At 58.2% G+C, this 16,063-nt stretch overlaps 2 protein-coding genes across 7 annotated transcripts in view; both read left to right on the top strand.

The window, feature by feature from the left end:
• Positions 1–11,326, top strand: part of HINFP (histone H4 transcription factor) — a 29,210-nt gene extending 17,884 nt beyond the window's left edge. Inside the window, exons 1-9 of one of the 2 annotated variants that reach the window (XM_064172968.1) lie at positions 2,836–3,172; positions 4,014–4,240; positions 5,126–5,237; positions 5,811–5,963; positions 7,440–7,517; positions 7,610–7,730; positions 7,836–7,974; positions 8,863–8,987; positions 10,043–11,326. In XM_064172968.1, the coding sequence (XP_064029038.1) occupies positions 3,010–3,172; positions 4,014–4,240; positions 5,126–5,237; positions 5,811–5,963; positions 7,440–7,517; positions 7,610–7,730; positions 7,836–7,974; positions 8,863–8,987; positions 10,043–10,559 (1,635 nt within the window). In that variant the 5' untranslated portion in view covers positions 2,836–3,009 and the 3' untranslated portion in view covers positions 10,560–11,326. Of the gene's footprint in view, positions 1–2,835; positions 3,173–4,013; positions 4,241–5,125; positions 5,238–5,810; positions 5,964–7,439; positions 7,518–7,609; positions 7,731–7,835; positions 7,975–8,862; positions 8,988–10,042 lie in introns of those variants that run through there. The other variant, XM_064172969.1, reaches the window with a different exon arrangement.
• A 61-nt stretch (positions 11,327–11,387) lies between these two features.
• LOC135191035 (sushi, von Willebrand factor type A, EGF and pentraxin domain-containing protein 1-like) lies at positions 11,388–16,033 on the top strand. Of its 5 annotated transcripts, none has more exons than XM_064172972.1 (5): positions 11,388–11,466; positions 12,814–13,363; positions 13,624–13,791; positions 13,948–14,151; positions 15,124–16,033. In XM_064172972.1, the coding sequence occupies exons 2-5, from the start codon at positions 12,868–12,870 to the stop codon at positions 15,342–15,344; spliced, it is 1,089 nt and encodes a 362-aa protein (XP_064029042.1). In that variant the 5' UTR covers positions 11,388–11,466; positions 12,814–12,867; the 3' UTR covers positions 15,345–16,033. The 5 variants fall into 5 exon arrangements, with proteins under 5 accessions (XP_064029042.1, XP_064029044.1, XP_064029043.1 ...); XM_064172974.1 differs by having other exon boundaries at positions 11,390–11,466; positions 12,818–13,363; XM_064172973.1 differs by having other exon boundaries at positions 11,418–11,677; positions 12,818–13,363.
• The last annotated feature ends 30 nt before the right edge of the window (positions 16,034–16,063 follow it).

The raw sequence follows: 16,063 nt of genomic DNA, 5'->3' as shown, positions 1-16,063 counted from the left end.
ATCTAAACCTGCCCAGCCTCAGCTTGAGGCCATTCCCCTTTGTTCTGTCTCCAGCTGCCTGTGAGCAGAGCCCAGCAGCAGCCTCTCCACGATGTCCCTTCAGGTAGCTGTAGACAGCAATGAGGTCTGCCCTCAGCCTCCTCTGTTCCATACTATCCATCCCCAGCTCCCTCAGTCGCTCCTCATCCAACCTGCTGCAAGCCTTTTCCCCTGCAGCACAGCCAGCACACCCTGCCAGCGTGGTGAGGGCAGGCTGTGGTGAGCCAAACGAGCTCTGGAGGAGTTTGGGTGCAGGCAGAGAGGGCTTTGCTATGCTCATCTTAGATGGGCAGGACAAGGCTGGCGCCAGTGCCTCCCTGCTAATTAAATCTTCCTCTTCTTGTGGAGTCTGCTGCCAGCTCGTGGGTCTGTTAGGTAAGATCCATCCTCCTCTATCATCCCAGGCTGTTCCCCACCCTCACCCCCTTCCTTGCTGTGAGCTGCCTGCCTGGGGTTAGGTTTTAAAGCTCTCTTTTGCTTTAGAGGCAAAGTAAAACACAAAGAGCAGCAGCTGGCAAAGGCTGCATCTGCTGAGGCTGTTGAGGCTCATGGGAAAGGAGCTCTTTGTAGTGAGGATGAGGAGACACTGGCAGAGGTTGCCCAGGGAGGTTGTGGAGCACAGAGAGGGAGGGTGAGGAGACACTGGCACAGGTTGCCCAGGGAGGTTGTGGAGCACAGAGAGGGAGGGTGAGGAGACACTGGCACAGGTTGGCCAGGGAGGTTGTGGAGCACAGAGAGGGAGGGTGAGGAGACACTGGCACAGGTTGCCCAGGGAGGTTGTGGAGCACAGAAGCACAGAATGTGATCAAAGATCACATTTTGTGCTTCTGTGCTCCACAACCTCCCTGGAGATGTTCAAGTCCAGGCTGGATGAGCCCTTGAGCAACCTGGGGCTGGTGGAATTTGTCCCTGCCTATGGTGAGGGAGTTGGAACTGGCTGATCTTTGAGGTCCTTTCCAACCTAAACCATTCAATGATCTTTGCTACCACACAGTCAAGCTTCAAGGGAGACTCAAGCACATTTGTAAGCCCTGTTAACAAAACAAACCCAGCTCTTGTTTTGGCCTTGGCCATCCCTGAGCCTCAGAGGTGCTTCAGCTCTGGTCAGTGAGGTGACAGAAGGGGCAGGAGCAGCAGGCAGGCTGTGGATGCATGGGCAGATGTGAAGCTGCAACAGAAGAGGGCTGCCTGTGCTTTGTCAGCACCAGGCTGTTTGCCACCTGCCTCCTGGCAGGCTTCCCAGGTGGTTTTGTCTCCTGTGCTGGATGTTTGTGTGCTTTGGTTAGGGTGTAGGAGCTGAAGGCTCAGAGCTGTGCCAGCCTAAGGCTTTGCACCGTGCAGCCAGCCCTGGTGTGGTCTGCACTGGGCACTGATTGGAACTGGCAGGGTCTGGAGGAAAGTCCCAGAGAGGAAGCAGAAGGTCAGCAGCCTTCTGTGAGATGGGAGCCAGCTCTTAACAGGCAGCTATTTCGTTTGACAAAGCAGCAGCCCTTGGTCTTCTCTCTGTTTAATGACTCTTTCCATCCACATTAGAGACAGTGTAAGGGGCAGGAGCTGCAGCAGTGATTGAGTGAGAGCTGCTGAGGTGCTGGAAGGTGTTGAGAGAAGGGCAGCAAGGCTGGGGAGGGGCCTGGAGCAGAGCCCTGTGAGGAGAGGCTGAGGGAGCTGGGGGGGTGCAGCCTGCAGCAGAGGAGGCTCAGGGCAGAGCTCATTGCTGCCTGCAGCTGCCTGCAGGGAGGCTGTAGCCAGGTGGGGTTGGGCTCTGCTGCCAGGCAGCCAGCAACAGAAGAAGGGGACACAGCCTGGAGCTGTGCCAGGGCAGGTCGAGGCTGGATGTTGTTAGGAAGTTGTTGTCAGAGAGAGTGATTGGCATTGGAATGGGCTGCCCAGGGAGGTGATGGAGTGGCTGTGCCTGGAGGTGTTGCAGCCAAGCCTGGCTGGGGCACTTAGTGCCATGGTCTGGTTGGTTGGTTGGGGCTGGGTGCTAGGTTGGGCTGCAGGAGCTTGGAGCTCTCTGCCAACCTGCCTGATTGTGGCTCCATGGGCAGGGCAGGCTTTGGAGGCTATCTTGCACAATCCCATTTTGTTTCAGCACATTTCCCTGTGCCAGAGCAAGCGTCCTGAGAGCTGTGCCCTGGTTCTGTGTTACAAGAGCCCTAACAGCAGAGGGAACAGTCAGTGTGTGTCAGTTCGGTCCAGGCTGTCCTTTCAAGCTGTCCTCTCGTTCCTGAGTGCAGCGAACACGCTGCATGGCCGAGCTGCCGCCCTGGCGGTGCCTGTGTTCGTCAGCTGTCCGAGCTGCTCAGCTGCGCGGGGTCTGAGCGCACCCTGCGCACTGCCAGGACCTTTCTCCTTCGGCCAGGACCCATCCCGGAGGCGCCAGACGCCTGCCTGCGTGGCAGCAGCAATGCCTGTGCCGATCTTCGCGCTCCAGCAGCCAAAGGCAGCTCCCGTGCAAGCCTCCGCTCGGCAGAAGCGGCGCCGGCTCCCGGGATCGGAGCTTCCCGGCCCCGCGGCCAGGCCCCGGCTCCGCTGCTGCTGCCGGAGGGCGTCCGGCGGCGGGTCGGCCCCGCGCAGCTCGGGAACCTTTGGCAGCCGCAGCCGTTTCCCGGCGGGTCCGTTCGGCCGCTGCACGCCTGCGGCTGGCTCCTGCGCAGCGATTGGTCAGCGGCTCGGCACGGGCGGCTGCTATTGGGCGGGCGCTGCTCGTGGGCGGGCGCAGCAGGTCCGCTGGGTCACGGCGTCCCCCCGGCGGGGCAGCAGCGGGCGGAGTGCGGCGGTGCCCAGCGCCCCGGGGGTGGTTTGCTCCTCTGCCGCTGCCGCTTCGGTGCCGCCGGGTCCGGTTCCCACCGCCGCTGCGGGGGCGCTGCACGGCACCTGGACTCGCTCGGTGTCGGGCAGCGAGGCACCGTGCCGGCGAAGGGAGGCCTCGGCGTCTCCTCCCCGCACGACGGGGCCCGTGGCCCGGCCATGCCTCCCTCCAAGCCCGGCGGCAAGGGCGCCTTGGTGCTGCAGTGCGAGTGGGGCGGCTGCACCTACGTGGCCTCGGACATGGAAGAGTTTTGCCAACATGTGGCCCAGCACCTGCAGCAGCACCTGCCCGGGGAGTACCGGGACGAGCTGGACCCTCTCGGTAAGGCGTCAGCAGCCTCCGTCGCTGCGGCTCTTCAGCCCTCCCTGTTCTCGGGGGTGTTGCATCGTGAGCGAAGCTCCCTCAGGAGCGCAGCGCTGCCTGCTGGCGAGAGCAGAGCCTGACGTTTGTCCGGGAACCAGCGTCACCGGGAGAGCTTCCCTCAGAGCGCTCAGGGCTGTGTTCAGTTCTGGGCTCCCCAGTTTAGGAGGGACATTGAGATGCTTGAGCGTGTCCAGAGAAGGGCAACGAGGCTGGGGAGAGGCCTTGAGCACAGCCCTACGAGGAGAGGCTGAGGGAGCTGGGATTGGTTAGCCTGGAGAAGAGGAGGCTCAGGGCAGACCTCATTGCTGTCTGCAACTACCTGAGGGGAGGTTGTGGCCAGGAGGAGGTTGCTCTCTTCTCTCAGGTGGCCAGCACCAGAACAAGAGGACACAGCCCCAGGCTGTGCCAGGGGAAATTTAGGCTGGAGGTGAGGAGAAAGTTCTTCCCTGAGAGAGTCATTGGGCACTGGAATGGGCTGCCCGGGGAGGTGGTGGAGTCGCCGTCCCTGGAGCTGTTCAAGGCAGGACTGGACGTGGCACTTGGTGCCATGGTCTGGCCTTGAGCTCTGTGCTAAAGGGTTGGACTTGATGATCTGTGAGGTCTCTTCCAACCTGGGTGATACTGTGTGTGACCCTCTGTGTGTGTGTGTGTGACCCTGTGTGTGTGGCACTGTGTGTGTGGCACTGTGACCCTGTGTGTGTGTGTGACCCTGTGTGTGTGACCCTGTGTGTGTGACCCTGTGTGTGTGACCCTGTGTGTGTGGCACTGTGACCCTGTGTGTCTCCTGTCTGTGTTGCAGAGGCATACACGTGCCTGTGGCAGGAGTGTGGCTTCTGCTCCCCGGAGAGCTCAGCTGACCTCGTTCGGCACGTCTACTTCCACTGCTACCACACCAAGCTGAAGCAGTGGGGGCTGAGGGCGCTGCAGAGCCAGTCGGACCTGAGCCACTGCCAGCTGGACCTGCAGAGCCGCAACATCGTCCCCGAGATCCAGGAGAACTTCCTCTGCCTGTGGGAGTACTGTGAGGTGAGGCAGCAGGGGAGACCCAGACCTGCTTGCCTCTGTGCCACTTGGACTGGATGATCTTGGAGGTCTCTCCCAACCTGGTTGATTCTATGATTCTATGCTGTAGCAGCCAAGGAAAGGAGTGGCCTTCCAGGATCTGGAGGGAGTCCAGAGGAGGCCACCAAGATGCTAAGAGGGCTGCAGCAGCTCTGCTATCTACTAGAGCTGGAGCTCTGCAGCCTGGAGAAGAGAAGGCTTGGAGCAGACCTTGGAATGGCCTTGCAGTATCTGAAGGGGGCTACAGGAGGGCTGGGGAGGGACTATTGACAAGGTCTGGTGATGACAGGATGAGTAAGAATGGGTTTAAAGTGGCAGAGGGGAGATTGAAACTGATGTTAGGAAGAACTTGTTTGCAGTGGGAGTGAAGAGACACTGGCACAGGTTGGCCAGGGAGGTTGTGAAGCACAGAGAGGGAGGGTGAGGAGACACTGGCACAGGTTGGCCAGGGAGGTGGTGGAGCACAGAGAGGGAGGGTGAGGAGACACTGGCACAGGTTTGCCCAGGGAGGTGGTGGAGCACAGAGAGGGAGGGTGAGGAGACACTGGCACAGGTTGCTCAGGGAGGTTGTGGAGCACAGAAGCACAGAATGTGATCTTTGATCACATTCTGTGCTTCTGTGCTCCACAACCTCCCTGAAGGTGTTCAGGACCAGTTTGGAACGAGGCCTTGAGCAACCTGGGGCTGCTGGGAGGTGTCCCCACCCATGGCAGGGGGGTTGGAACTGGGTGATCTTCAAGATGCCTTCTAACCTAAACCAATCTATGAAAGCAACTCTTGTGCTCTAGCTGAGGCCAGCTCATGCTGATCTCTGCACCCTCTTCTGTCTGCCCTTGCTCCCCCCAACAGAGATCATTCGATAACCCTGAGTGGTTCTACCGGCACGTGGAGGATCACAGCTTCTGCTCCGAGTACAAGGCATCAGGGAAGGAGAACCATGTGGTCCTGTGTGGCTGGAAAGGTTAGTGTGTGCATGCAAGGCCTGTCTAGAGAGTTTTGCACAGGGCTGGATGGCAAACAGTGTAGAGGAGAACTCTCTACTCCTTGGCAGGGTTTCAGTGAGCCTCTTGAACCTAAAAAGAAGTCCATGTGCACAGTTGGAACAGGGCGCACTGCTCCTGCAGCATTTCCTTCCTGGGATCCAGCTGCTGGTCAGGAGGTGGGGGACAGGCTCTGCTCACTTGCTCCCTGGGATAGGACAAGGAACAGTGGGTGTAAGTTGCAGCACAGGAGGTTCCACCTCAACACAAGGGGGAACTTCTTGACTGGAAGGGTCCCAGAGCTCTGGCACAGGCTGCTTGCATTGGGGGCTTCTGTGCTCCACAACCTCCCTGGAGATGTTCAAGGCCAGGTTGGATAAGGCCTTAAGTGACCTGTTCTAGTGGGAGGTGTCCCTACCTATGGCAGGGGAGGGTTGGAACTGGCTGCTCTCTGAATCCCTTCCTGTCCTCACCCATCCTCTGAGGGCTGCCGTTCAAGTCGGGTCGTTGGCTGGGGCTGGCCTCTCAGTGGCGATTCTGTTGTTTGCCTCCAGACTGTGACTGCAGCTTCAAGGGGCGCTGCAAGCTGCGGGAGCACCTTCGAAGCCACACGCAGGAGAAGGTTGTGGCCTGCCCGACCTGCGGGGGGATGTTTGCCAACAACACTAAGTTCTTCGACCACATCCGCCGGCAGACAGCGCTCGACCGTAAGCTGCTAGGGGGCGCTTGCAAAGAGAGCTGGGGAGCGGCTATTGACAAGGCTTTGTAATGACAGGATGAGGAGGAATGGGTTTAAAGTGGCAGAGGAGAGATTGAGACTGGATGCTAGGAAGAAGTTCTTTACAGGGAGGGTGAGGAGACACTGGCACAGGTTTGTTCCAGGGGGGTTGTGGAGCACAGAAGCACAGAATGGGATCAAAGATCCCATTCTGTGCTTCTGTGCTCCACAACCTCCCTGGAGGTGTTCAAGGCCAGACTGGATGGGACCTTGAGCAGCCTGTTCTAGTGGGAAGTGGCCCTGCCTATGACAGGGGCTTGGAACTGGATGAGTTTTGAGGTCCCTTCTAACTTAAACCATTCTATGATGGGTTGTGAGCAGTGCCCTGCCTGGCTCATTGGACTTGCTAGTGCTGCCCTGCAAGCAAGGGGTGTGCATGGAGGCAGCCTGTGTTCTCTGGGCACTGGGGACTCATGCACCATTGAGCCTCTGAAAAGTGACTTCTCAGAGGTTTCTTGTAGTGAGCAGCCCCAGACTGAACACAGTATTCAAGGTGTGGCCTGAGCAGGGCTCAGTACAGGGCTATGATCAGTTCCCTCCTCCTGCTGAGCCAGGCCAGGAGGCTGTTGGCCTTCTTGGCCATCTGAGCACACTGCTGGCTCATGTTCAGGCAGCTGTCACCCAGCACTCCCAGCTGCTTTTCCTCCAGGCAGCTTTCCAGCTGCTCTGCCCTGAGCCTGTAGCAAGGGGTGACCTTGCTGCTCTCTGCAGCTCCTGTGTGAAGGAGGTTGGGGTGAGGTGGGGATTGCTCTCTTCTCTCTAGTCCCAAGTGATAGAAGAAGAGGAATTGGCCTGAAACTGTGCCAGGGGAGGGTTAGATTGGAGATTAGGAAAAAATTCTCTCTGGCAAGAGTGGTCAGGGGTTGGCACAGGCTGCCCATGGAATTGGTGGAGTCCCCATCCTTGGAGGTGTTCAAGAAACCTGTGGCCATGGCACCTGGGGGCATGGTTTGGTGGCCGTGGTGGGGTTAGGTCAGCAACTGCATGGTCTTGGAGGGCTTTTCTAACCTAAACAGCTCTGTGGTTCTCAGTTGCCAGTGCTGCACAGGGCTCACACTGCTGCAGCCAGAGCTATACCTCCTGTAGTGACCCAGGACTGAAGTCAAGGGCAGCAGCAGCAGCACAGGGATTTGTTTGTGCCCTTGTGCTGTGCTGGCAGGGGCTGTGTGCTGTGCTTGCTCCCTCGTTCCCACGCTGGCAGCACAAGGAGGCTGTTTGAAAGGGAGCTTGATCTTTGCATCTGGTTTTTCACTTTGTTCGGCTTCATAGTGGCTGCTGTCTCTGCCTGGAGAGAAGGGCCTAGCTCCACTGTACCTACCCCTTTACCTCACTTGCTGCCCTTTGTGTTCTTCCCTCTGCTTTGATCACTTTTCTCACCTCTTCCTCCCTGCCTCCAATGCTGCAGAGCAGAGGTTTCAGTGCTCTCACTGCTCCAAGAGGTTTGCCACCGAGAGGCTGCTCCGTGACCACATGAGGAACCATGGTGAGTGAAGCCTCCTTCTCCCAGCTGAAGCTCTGCAGAGTCAGTGCTCTCCTCTGCACCAGGTCATGTTTTTCACCCTCTCCTTGGCACAGTGAACCACTACAAGTGCCCTCTGTGCGACATGACCTGCCCCTTGCCCTCTTCCCTGCGCAACCACATTCGCTTTCGGCACAGCGAGGAGCGTCCCTTCAAGTGTGACTACTGTGACTACAGGTGAGGAGCAGGGCTTTGCACCTTCCCAGAATGGTGATGGAGAAGCATCTAGAGTGGAGGGGGTGTGTATGTGCTCACCTTTGTTCCTTCATCACCTCCTTTTAGCTGCAAGAATCTCATTGACTTGAGGAAACACCTGGACACGCACAGCAAGGAGCCAGCCTATCGCTGTGAGTTTGAGGCATGCAGCTTCACTGCACGTTCTCTCTGCTCCATCAAGCTGCACTACAGGAAGGTCCATGAGGTGAGAAGGGGACAGAGGACTGTTCTGCTGGGTGCTCTGCCCCAGCAAGGTCAAGAAGCAGTGCAAGATGCTCTGCAGAATCATTGAATGGTTTAGGTTGGAAAGGACCTCAAAGCTGAGCCAGTTCCAACCCCCCCGCCATAGGCAGGGACACCTCCCACTAGAACAGGTTGCTCAAGGCCTCCTCCAACCTGGCCTTGAACACCTCCAGGGAGGCTGTGGAGCACAGAAGCATAGAATGTGACCAAAGATCTGTGCTCCACAACCTCCCTGGGCAACCTGTGCCAGTGTCTCCTCACCCTCCCTCTCTGTGCTCCACAACCTCCCTGGCCAACCTGTGCCAGTGTCTCCTCACCCTCACTGGAAAGAACTTACTATCATCCAGTCTGAATTTCCCACCTGCCAGTTCAAACCCATTCCTCCTCCTCCTCTCATTACCAGACCTTGTCAATAGTCCCTCCCCAGCCCTTCTGTAGTCTCCCTTCAGATACTGGAAGGCCACTCCAAGGTCTCCTCCAAGCCTTCTCTTCTCCAGGCTGCAGAGCCCCAGCTCTAGTAGATAGCAGAGCTGCTGCAGCCCTCTTAGCATCTTGGTGGCCTCCTCTGGACTCACTCCAACAGTTCCATGTCCTGCTTGTGTTGGGGGCTCCAGAACTGCACACAATAACTCCAGAAGCATGAGGGGGGAAAAACTACAGTGACGTGAGGTGTCCTAGGCTGACTGGGGCTGTAGGTCAGGTTACATCACTCACTGCTGCCATGATGCCTTCTGACAGGCTTCTTGGAGGACCTGATTCTGCCTTCCATGCACATGCATGGATTCCAAGCCCTCTGATGAGGCTCCTGGGGTGCTCATGGGGTATTCACATCCCTCTCTCTGCCTCGTAGGGTGACTCAGAGCCCCGCTACAAGTGTCATGTCTGTGACAAGTGCTTCACACGTGGGAACAACCTCACTGTCCACCTCAGGAAGAAGCATCAGTTCAAATGGCCCTCAGGGCATCCTCGCTTCAGGTACAGCTCATTCTCAGCTCCTCACTACCTCCCCTCTAGGGCAAGAGAATACTGGAGCTGTGTCCAGCATCTTGCTGGAGCAGAGGCCTGGCAGTGCCTGGGCTCTGGTGTTTGCCTGTGATGTGCTCAAGACCATTCCCCAGTGGCTGGGAGGCACTGGGCAGCAAACATCTGGTAGGATCTGGCAAAGCAAAGAGCAGTGGATCAGAGACTAGGGGCAAGAGCAGCAGTGGTGCCATCACAGCTTGCATCTGTAGGATGCTTCTGAGCTTGGCAGGAGCCAGGTTGTGGTGTCCTGCTCTAGAGAGGACTGCTGTAAGCAAATCCCTTGACAGATGCTTTGGCTACATCCTCTCCAGGATACTCCCAAGGTTTCCAAAGCCTAAAAGCTGGAAGGAAAAAAAGGGATGGACCTCAAATGCTCCCAGTGAAACTTGAGTGGTGCAAATAGATGATAGAGGCCTGGCAGAAAGTTCAGAGGCTGCTGCATGGATGTGCTTTTAGGGGTAGGGGATGCAGGGGTTTTATCTTAGAATCATAGAATCAGTCAGGGTTGGAAGGGACCACAGGGATCATCCAGCTCCAACCCCCTGACATGAGCAGGGACACCTTACCCTACATGGCCACAGCCTCATCCAACCTGGCCTCAAACACCTCCAGCCATGGGGCCTCAACCACCTCCCTGGGCAACCCATTCCAGCTCTCACCACTCTCATCACCAACAACTTTCTCCTCACCTCCAGGCTGACTCTCCCCACCTCCAACTTTGCTCCATTTCCCCCACTCCTGCCACTCTCTGAGAGCCTAAAAAGTCCCTCTTCAGCTTTTTGTAGGCCCCCTTTAAATCCTGAAAGGCCACAAGAAGGTCACTTGGGAGCCTCCTCTTCTCCAGCCTGCACAGCCCCAACTCTTTCAGTCTGTGCTCACAGCAGAGGTGTTATTTATTTAGCACTGGCTATTGAGATCTAGACTGTAGTGTGCCTGCCTTGGCTGCTGCTTCCCTGGGGAAGGGACTGCTGTGTGAGTGACTCCATCTCCCCTGCCTCTTTGCTCAGGTACAAGGAGCATGAGGATGGCTACATGAGGTTGCAGCTGGTGCGCTACGAGAGCGTGGAGCTGACCGAGCAGCTGCTGAAGGACAGAGAGAAGCGAGGAGAGGCTCTGGATGGCTCATCTGAGTGTGTGGTGCTGTCTGAGGGCGAGGGCAACCTCCAGGGCATCATTCTGGAAGCCCCAGCAGAGGCACCCCTAGTGGAGAACAGTGCTGCTGAGCTGCCAGTGGCCCCCCTGCCCCCCTGCTCTGCTGACAGCTCTGAGCCAGCACAGCCAAGTGCCTTCCCTGGAACAGCACAGCCCTCAGAGCAAGAGCCCAGCACCCTGGGCAGCCCCATCATCCGTGTGGTGAACAGAACCAATGAGCACGGGGAGAGTGAGACTGTGTATTATGTCATGGCCAGCACAGCCTCAGAGGAGCAGGTGGCAGCACCTGGTGGGCTGCCGGTGGAGCTGGAGGAGAACGTCATGGACCGTCTGCAGAAGACAGCTGAGGAGCTGGGCATCCACATCGTCTGAGCTGCCCACCTGCCTGTCTGCAGGAGGAAAGCTTGCGTCTCCATGGGGTGTGGAGAAGGTTAGGAAGTGCTTGGGGAAGGAGGCTGAGGTCCTCACCTGCCTGCAGCTGACTGCCTGCCTCCTCTTCTGCCCCAGCCTCACTGCCTGTTCTGGTCAGCATGGGGAGGAGGGAAGGACAGGTCCCTCTCAGTTGTGGGTCAAGTGGTCCAAGATGAGGAGACCTCTCTGGTTCTCCCTTGGAGGATTAGGGACTAGCAAGCCTCTCCCACCCTTCCAGGAGATTTAGCCTTAGCCTGACCTAAGCCTTCCCCTCTTGGTCACTCGTGGGTGATGTGGTCCCTGCTGCTGTGCAGCTAAGTCATCAGCTGTTGCTGAGCATGGTCCTCAGCTAGGATCTCTGCAGGCAGGTTGGTGTGCTGAGCAGAACCTGGGGGTGAAGCTTCCTCCCTCTGGAGATCTGTGGCCTTAGCAGGCCTCTTCTTTTCTCCCAGGGGTGGCTTGCTCTGTTTCTGCCTTTGTTAGCACATGCCTGTGCATCTTTGCTGGTGCTGTTGGTGGGGTTTGCACTCTTGATGCCAGGACACTGCACTGGTGGAGAGGGCTGGAGGTGCTGTCCCCTGCAGGCTACTGCTGCTCTGCAGTGCTGGGGGACTGGGAGCTTTGCTTCTTTTCTCCTTTGGTGAGTTTCTTCCCCACATTGGGGTTTGGCCTCCTGGTTGGGCAAAGTGTACTTAGGTCAAGCTAATAAAAGCCAGCCTGCCAGGCCAGCTGCTGTGGTGTCTCTTTCAGCCCCATCCTTGCCAGCTGTGGCATGTTGTGGTGGGAGGATGGAACCGATTTGCTTGGAGCCTGCAGTGTGGGAGGTGAGCACTGAAGGGCTGCCAGGATCTCTTGACCTGTCTGGCTGGTAAGTGGCATGGTGAGTGTGCTGTTGTACATCTCCAGAGGTGGCACTGGGAGGCCAGGTTGAGCTCTGGCACTTTCCCTGCTGCTTCCTTCAGGGCATGAATGTCAGCTGCCTGCAGTGTCATTGTGGGAGCATAGAGAGCAGGCTGGGCTGGTGAGCAGAGTCAGCTTGCCCTTTGGACAGTGGTCTGGATGAGGACAGTGAGAAGATGGTGAGCCTTGGGCCCTCACTGCCCTGCATGTGGAGGTGATGTGCCCAGATGGGGGCGGGGAAGTGTCCCGCTGATCTGGGCTGGACACTGAAGTTTTCTCCCTTGCTTCCTTTATCAGCAGTTGGAATTCTGGGCTAGGAAGTGCTCGACCCTTGGGCATCTGCTTGCTTTTGAATTACAAACATGGTGGGAGTCACAGAAGCATGGAATCAGGCAGGTTGGAAGAGAGCTCCAAGCTCAGCCAGCCCAACCTAGCACCCAGCCCTGCCCAACCAACCAGACCATGGCACTAAGTGCCCCAGCCAGGATTGGCTTCAACACCTCCAGCCACAGCCACTCCACCACCTCCCTGGGCAGCCCATTCCAATGCCAATCACCCTCTCTGACAACAACTTCCTCCTAACATCCAGCCTAGACCTCCCCTGGCACAACTTCAGACTATGTCCCCTTGTTCTATTGCTGTTTGCCTGGTAGCAGAGCCCAACCCCACCTGGCTACAGCCTCCCTTCAGGTAGTTGTAGACACCAGTGAGGTCACCCCTGAGTCATGGCTGTGCCCTTGGGGTGTGGTGATGACAGCAGCTCCTTAGACCTGTGCCCTGGGTGAGGGCAATGTACCCTGCAGTTGCCACCACAGAGGGTGGGTAGGGAGCAGGGATCAAGTGGACAGAGCTGCCTGCTGCAAACTGTGTGGGAAGTCTTCCTGGAGCTGCTGACTCTGGGGAGAGCATCCCAGGGCTGCTGGCATGTGATGTGGCCAGGCCTTACTCAGCCTTCCCTGTCTGGCCCTTGCTGCCTGGTACTTGGCAGAGCTGGGCCAAGGATACCTTCGAGAGAAGGGCCTCCTGCCAGCTTTGCATTCGCAGCACTTCAGTCTTGCCTCCTTTCCAGCAGGCAGGCCTCAGGCCAAAGCCATGGCTGCCCCTGCACTGCCCTGGCCTGTGGTGCTCCTGCCCAACCTGAGTGTGAAGTGCTTGGAGGAGTTGTCCCTTTAAACGCTGGGGCCAGGGAGGGTAATCTGCCAGAGATTATCTGCTGGGGAGAGGATTGGAGCTCAAGGGAATGTCTCCTCCCTTCCCCGTGTCCTCCAGCATCCCCTGTCCTCTGTGCATGGAAACCAAGCTCACTTTCTCCTAGGCAGGCAGAGAGGAGGCCTTTGCTTTGAGGGGCAAAGGGAGGAGGAAGAGGAGGATGGTGTGTGCTTTGGGACTGGGCCTCCTCTTCCTTGCCGTGCTGGTCTCCTCTGAGGACCCAGAAGGTAACAGGGTGTTTGGGGGAAGAGGGGCTTACAGGGTGCCACACAGGGAACAGGGAGCAAGGCCTTTGTGCCATTCTCTGGCTGGCATAGAAGAAGCAGAAGCTGGTTTGCAGCATTGCTGGGGGTTGCTGGTGGAGCAGCACAGCAGGGATGAGGGCTGGGCTGAGGTCAGCCTTTGCTGGGCTATTACCACCTTGCTGGGGGTCTCTGAGGGCTGGGGAGCTGGCAGGAGAGGCAGTCCTTGGCCCCTGAGCCCAGTTCAGTCCTGCTCTGCCTTGCTCCCTGCGGCACCAGGAGACCTGGACACTTACTGGTCTGGCACAGCACCCATCTGCCTGGGAGGCTGCAAGGGCAAGCACAAGGAGCTGAAGAGGAGCCAGTGTGGGAATGGCAGCTGCTGCTGGTTGGGCTACAAGTCCTTCTGCAGAGGTACAACCAGAGAGGGGACACTGGTGGGAGCCTGGGGGTGGCTGTAGGCTTTTGGGGAGGGCAGATTTTGTGCAACACACAAGTCTGGAGCATCTCCAGCAGCTCATCCTCGGGCCATGGCAGGACACAGCTTGGGGCACCCACGGATCCTGCCCAGCACCCACAGCCTTGTCTGGATGCATCCCCTTGGGCTGGTTTCTGCCAAGCAGGCTGCACAGGCTGCTCGCCTCTGCTGCTGACAGGAGCCTCCCTGTCCCCAGTGAACTGTGGGCGACCCGAAGCGGACTTCAGCTCGGTGGTGTACGGCAACGACTGGTGGGTGGGCTCCGTGGTGCGCTACCGCTGCCGCCCTGGCTTCCTGCTGCGGGGGGACCCAGCCAGCGCCTGCCAGTCCAGCGGCCGCTGGACCCCCAAGCCCACCTGCCTCCGTGAGTACTCCTGGGTGGCACACCGAGCCCACAAGACCCCCTGCCCGCACGGGAGGCGGGTGGGAGGGCTGCAGGCATGCCTCTGACCCTCCTTTCCCCCCAGGCGGCCGTGGGCGGGTGGGCAGCCTGTGATGCGCTCCGGCCCCGCTCTCGCAGGGATCTGCCTGCAGGGTCGGATCGAGATCAGCGAGTGGGATATTGCCGGGAGCTGTTCTTCATCTTGCAGCACCCAGACCTACACGGGAGGCGTCCTCAAGCGTGGCTGCATCCAGATCTCCGCCTGTGTGGCCAAGCAGCCGGGCTGGCCCCGCTGGCTGCTGCGCTGTGCCGTCTGCGAGTGTGACTGCCACGTCCCGTGCGGTGAGTCCTGCCAGCGGCTGCCCACCCTTGGCAAGGGCCTGGCTCAGCCTCTTGGGCTTGTGGCTGATGCTGAGGGCTGCCAAACGCCTCAAGACTCTGCTGCTCTTGCTCTCCTCACAGCTTCTCCCGTGTAGAGATGGGCGGTGTGGGACTGCAGCCACTGGCCCCATGCGGCTGGATGCTTCCAGCCTGGATGTCTGCTTCCCTTCGCCACTTGTCTGCATTGCTGTGCTCCTTCCCTTAGCTCCATCCAGCCCAGGCTGTCATCAGAGAGGAAAGGTGTTTGGGGCTCCCTCTCTCTTCTGTCTGGCCCTGTTCTCTGACCCCTGGAGGGCAGGGTATGGTCTGTGAGCAGCAGGCACCGGGGATCTGCCTCTTGAGTGCAGCTGGGCTTGGGGACATCAATGTCTTAGTCTCTGTTTGCCTGACTGCTTCCTAGAGCAGGCTCATATCCCCTTCTAGTGGAGAGGTAGCATATGTGCCTGTTGCAGGGGTGTCTCTTCCATCTGTGCTGCAGGTTGTGATTTCTCCCTGCCAGCTCTCTCCTGCACTTGGGCCAGGCCCTGGGCTGAGGGACACAGCTGCCCTCAGAGTTTGCTGCAGCCATCAAGCAGAGCTTGAGATCGGTCTGCTTGCCCCATGCCATGGGCAGAGCTCTCAGGGCAGAGTGTCCTGGCCAGGGCTGCACCACCTATTGCTGAGGAATCAAGGGTGACTGTGGGACAAACTGCCCTACAGCCTCCCTGGGACCTGTTAGCTTGCACACAGCTGCTCTTCATGTGGCCCTTGGCAGGAGCAGCCATCATAGACACTGCTGTAACCTTATGCTATGCCACCCCTCAGGAGGGAGTTTCTGACCAGACTCCCTTTCTCCCTTCCCTAAGCTCTTTGCTCTCCCTTTGTGCTCGCTGGGGACTGCCCTGGCTCCCTCTGGAGTAGCAGTGGAAAAGTTAAGAGATTTTGTTCCCCCAGGGAAGGAGAAGGTTGTCTGCAGCACGTGTGATGGGTCGAGCAGGGGAGCTGGAGGACCAGCAGCACCAGCAGGGGTAATTAAAAATATCTTTACAGGAAATGGCACAGGTTCTTCACTCCTGAAAGAGGTTCAGCTGCCTGCTCTGTCCCTGGAGCTCTGGACACACATAACAGAGCCAGGACAGCCTCCCTGTGCCACTGGTACTGGCTTGAGCATGTGAGCCACCGTGTGGGACACAGCTATGGCCAAGGCTACCGTAGGAAGGTTCCTATGAGGACCAGATAGGTGCTGAATGTGGCCATGGGACTGCCCACCAAACCTTTCTGGCCACTGGACTACATCTCTGCTGGCCTTCCACCTTTAGATGATGCTGCAGCAGTTGCTGGTCTCGGGAGCTCCTGGCCCAGCCTTGAGCAGTTGAGAAGGAAAGGGCTTTAGCATCAGGGGAGCTCACTCTCAGGCCCTGCTCGTTGCCCATCTGCAGGGAAGCAGCTCTGCTTGGCCTTGTGTAGGGGAGGCTTGGGTTGAGATCTGGTAAATGATGATGAGTGTCCTGGGGCTGGGAGCCAGCCTGCTGAGCTCAGAGCAGGCTGGATGCATCCAGAGTGTCTTTTGCTTCATGAGGAGATGACTTAAGACCTCAAGGTGGAGCTTGGCTCCATGACTACCTCCGTGTGCCCTCCCTCCTGCCCAACCTGCGGGCTGGATGCAGCCCTGCCAAGGAGCCCAATCACTGCCCTAAGCTCTGTCTGAGCCCAAAGCTGGCTGTAGGAAGGGAAAAGTCTCCTTGGCTCAAGAGCTGGTTCTTTAATTAATACTTCTGTTAGCACCATTCATTTCCATATGTCTTTCATGGCTAAGTGCTGGGGTGGGTGAGAGGTGTGAGTAACAGCGAGGATGGAGCCAGGCACGGTGCTGCAGGGGAAGTGGTGGTGTGGG

Source organism: Pogoniulus pusillus, chromosome 38 (genome assembly GCF_015220805.1).
Source record: "Pogoniulus pusillus isolate bPogPus1 chromosome 38, bPogPus1.pri, whole genome shotgun sequence".
Taxonomy (NCBI): Eukaryota; Metazoa; Chordata; class Aves; order Piciformes; family Lybiidae; genus Pogoniulus; species Pogoniulus pusillus.
Note: the sequence above shows the minus strand (reverse complement) of the source record. Positions and strands in the feature narration are given on the sequence as shown.

Coding starts and splice junctions, on each gene's coding strand:
- LOC135191035 (XM_064172972.1), top strand. CDS start 12,868: ATGGTGTGTGCTTTGGGACTGGGCCTCCTCTTCCTTGCCGTGCTGGTC. Junction 13,792..13,947: donor CCCCAAGCCCACCTGCCTCC/GTGAGTACTCCT, acceptor CCGCTCTCGCAG/GGATCTGCCTGCAGGGTCGG. Junction 14,152..15,123: donor TGACTGCCACGTCCCGTGCG/GTGAGTCCTGCC, acceptor TTGTTCCCCCAG/GGAAGGAGAAGGTTGTCTGC.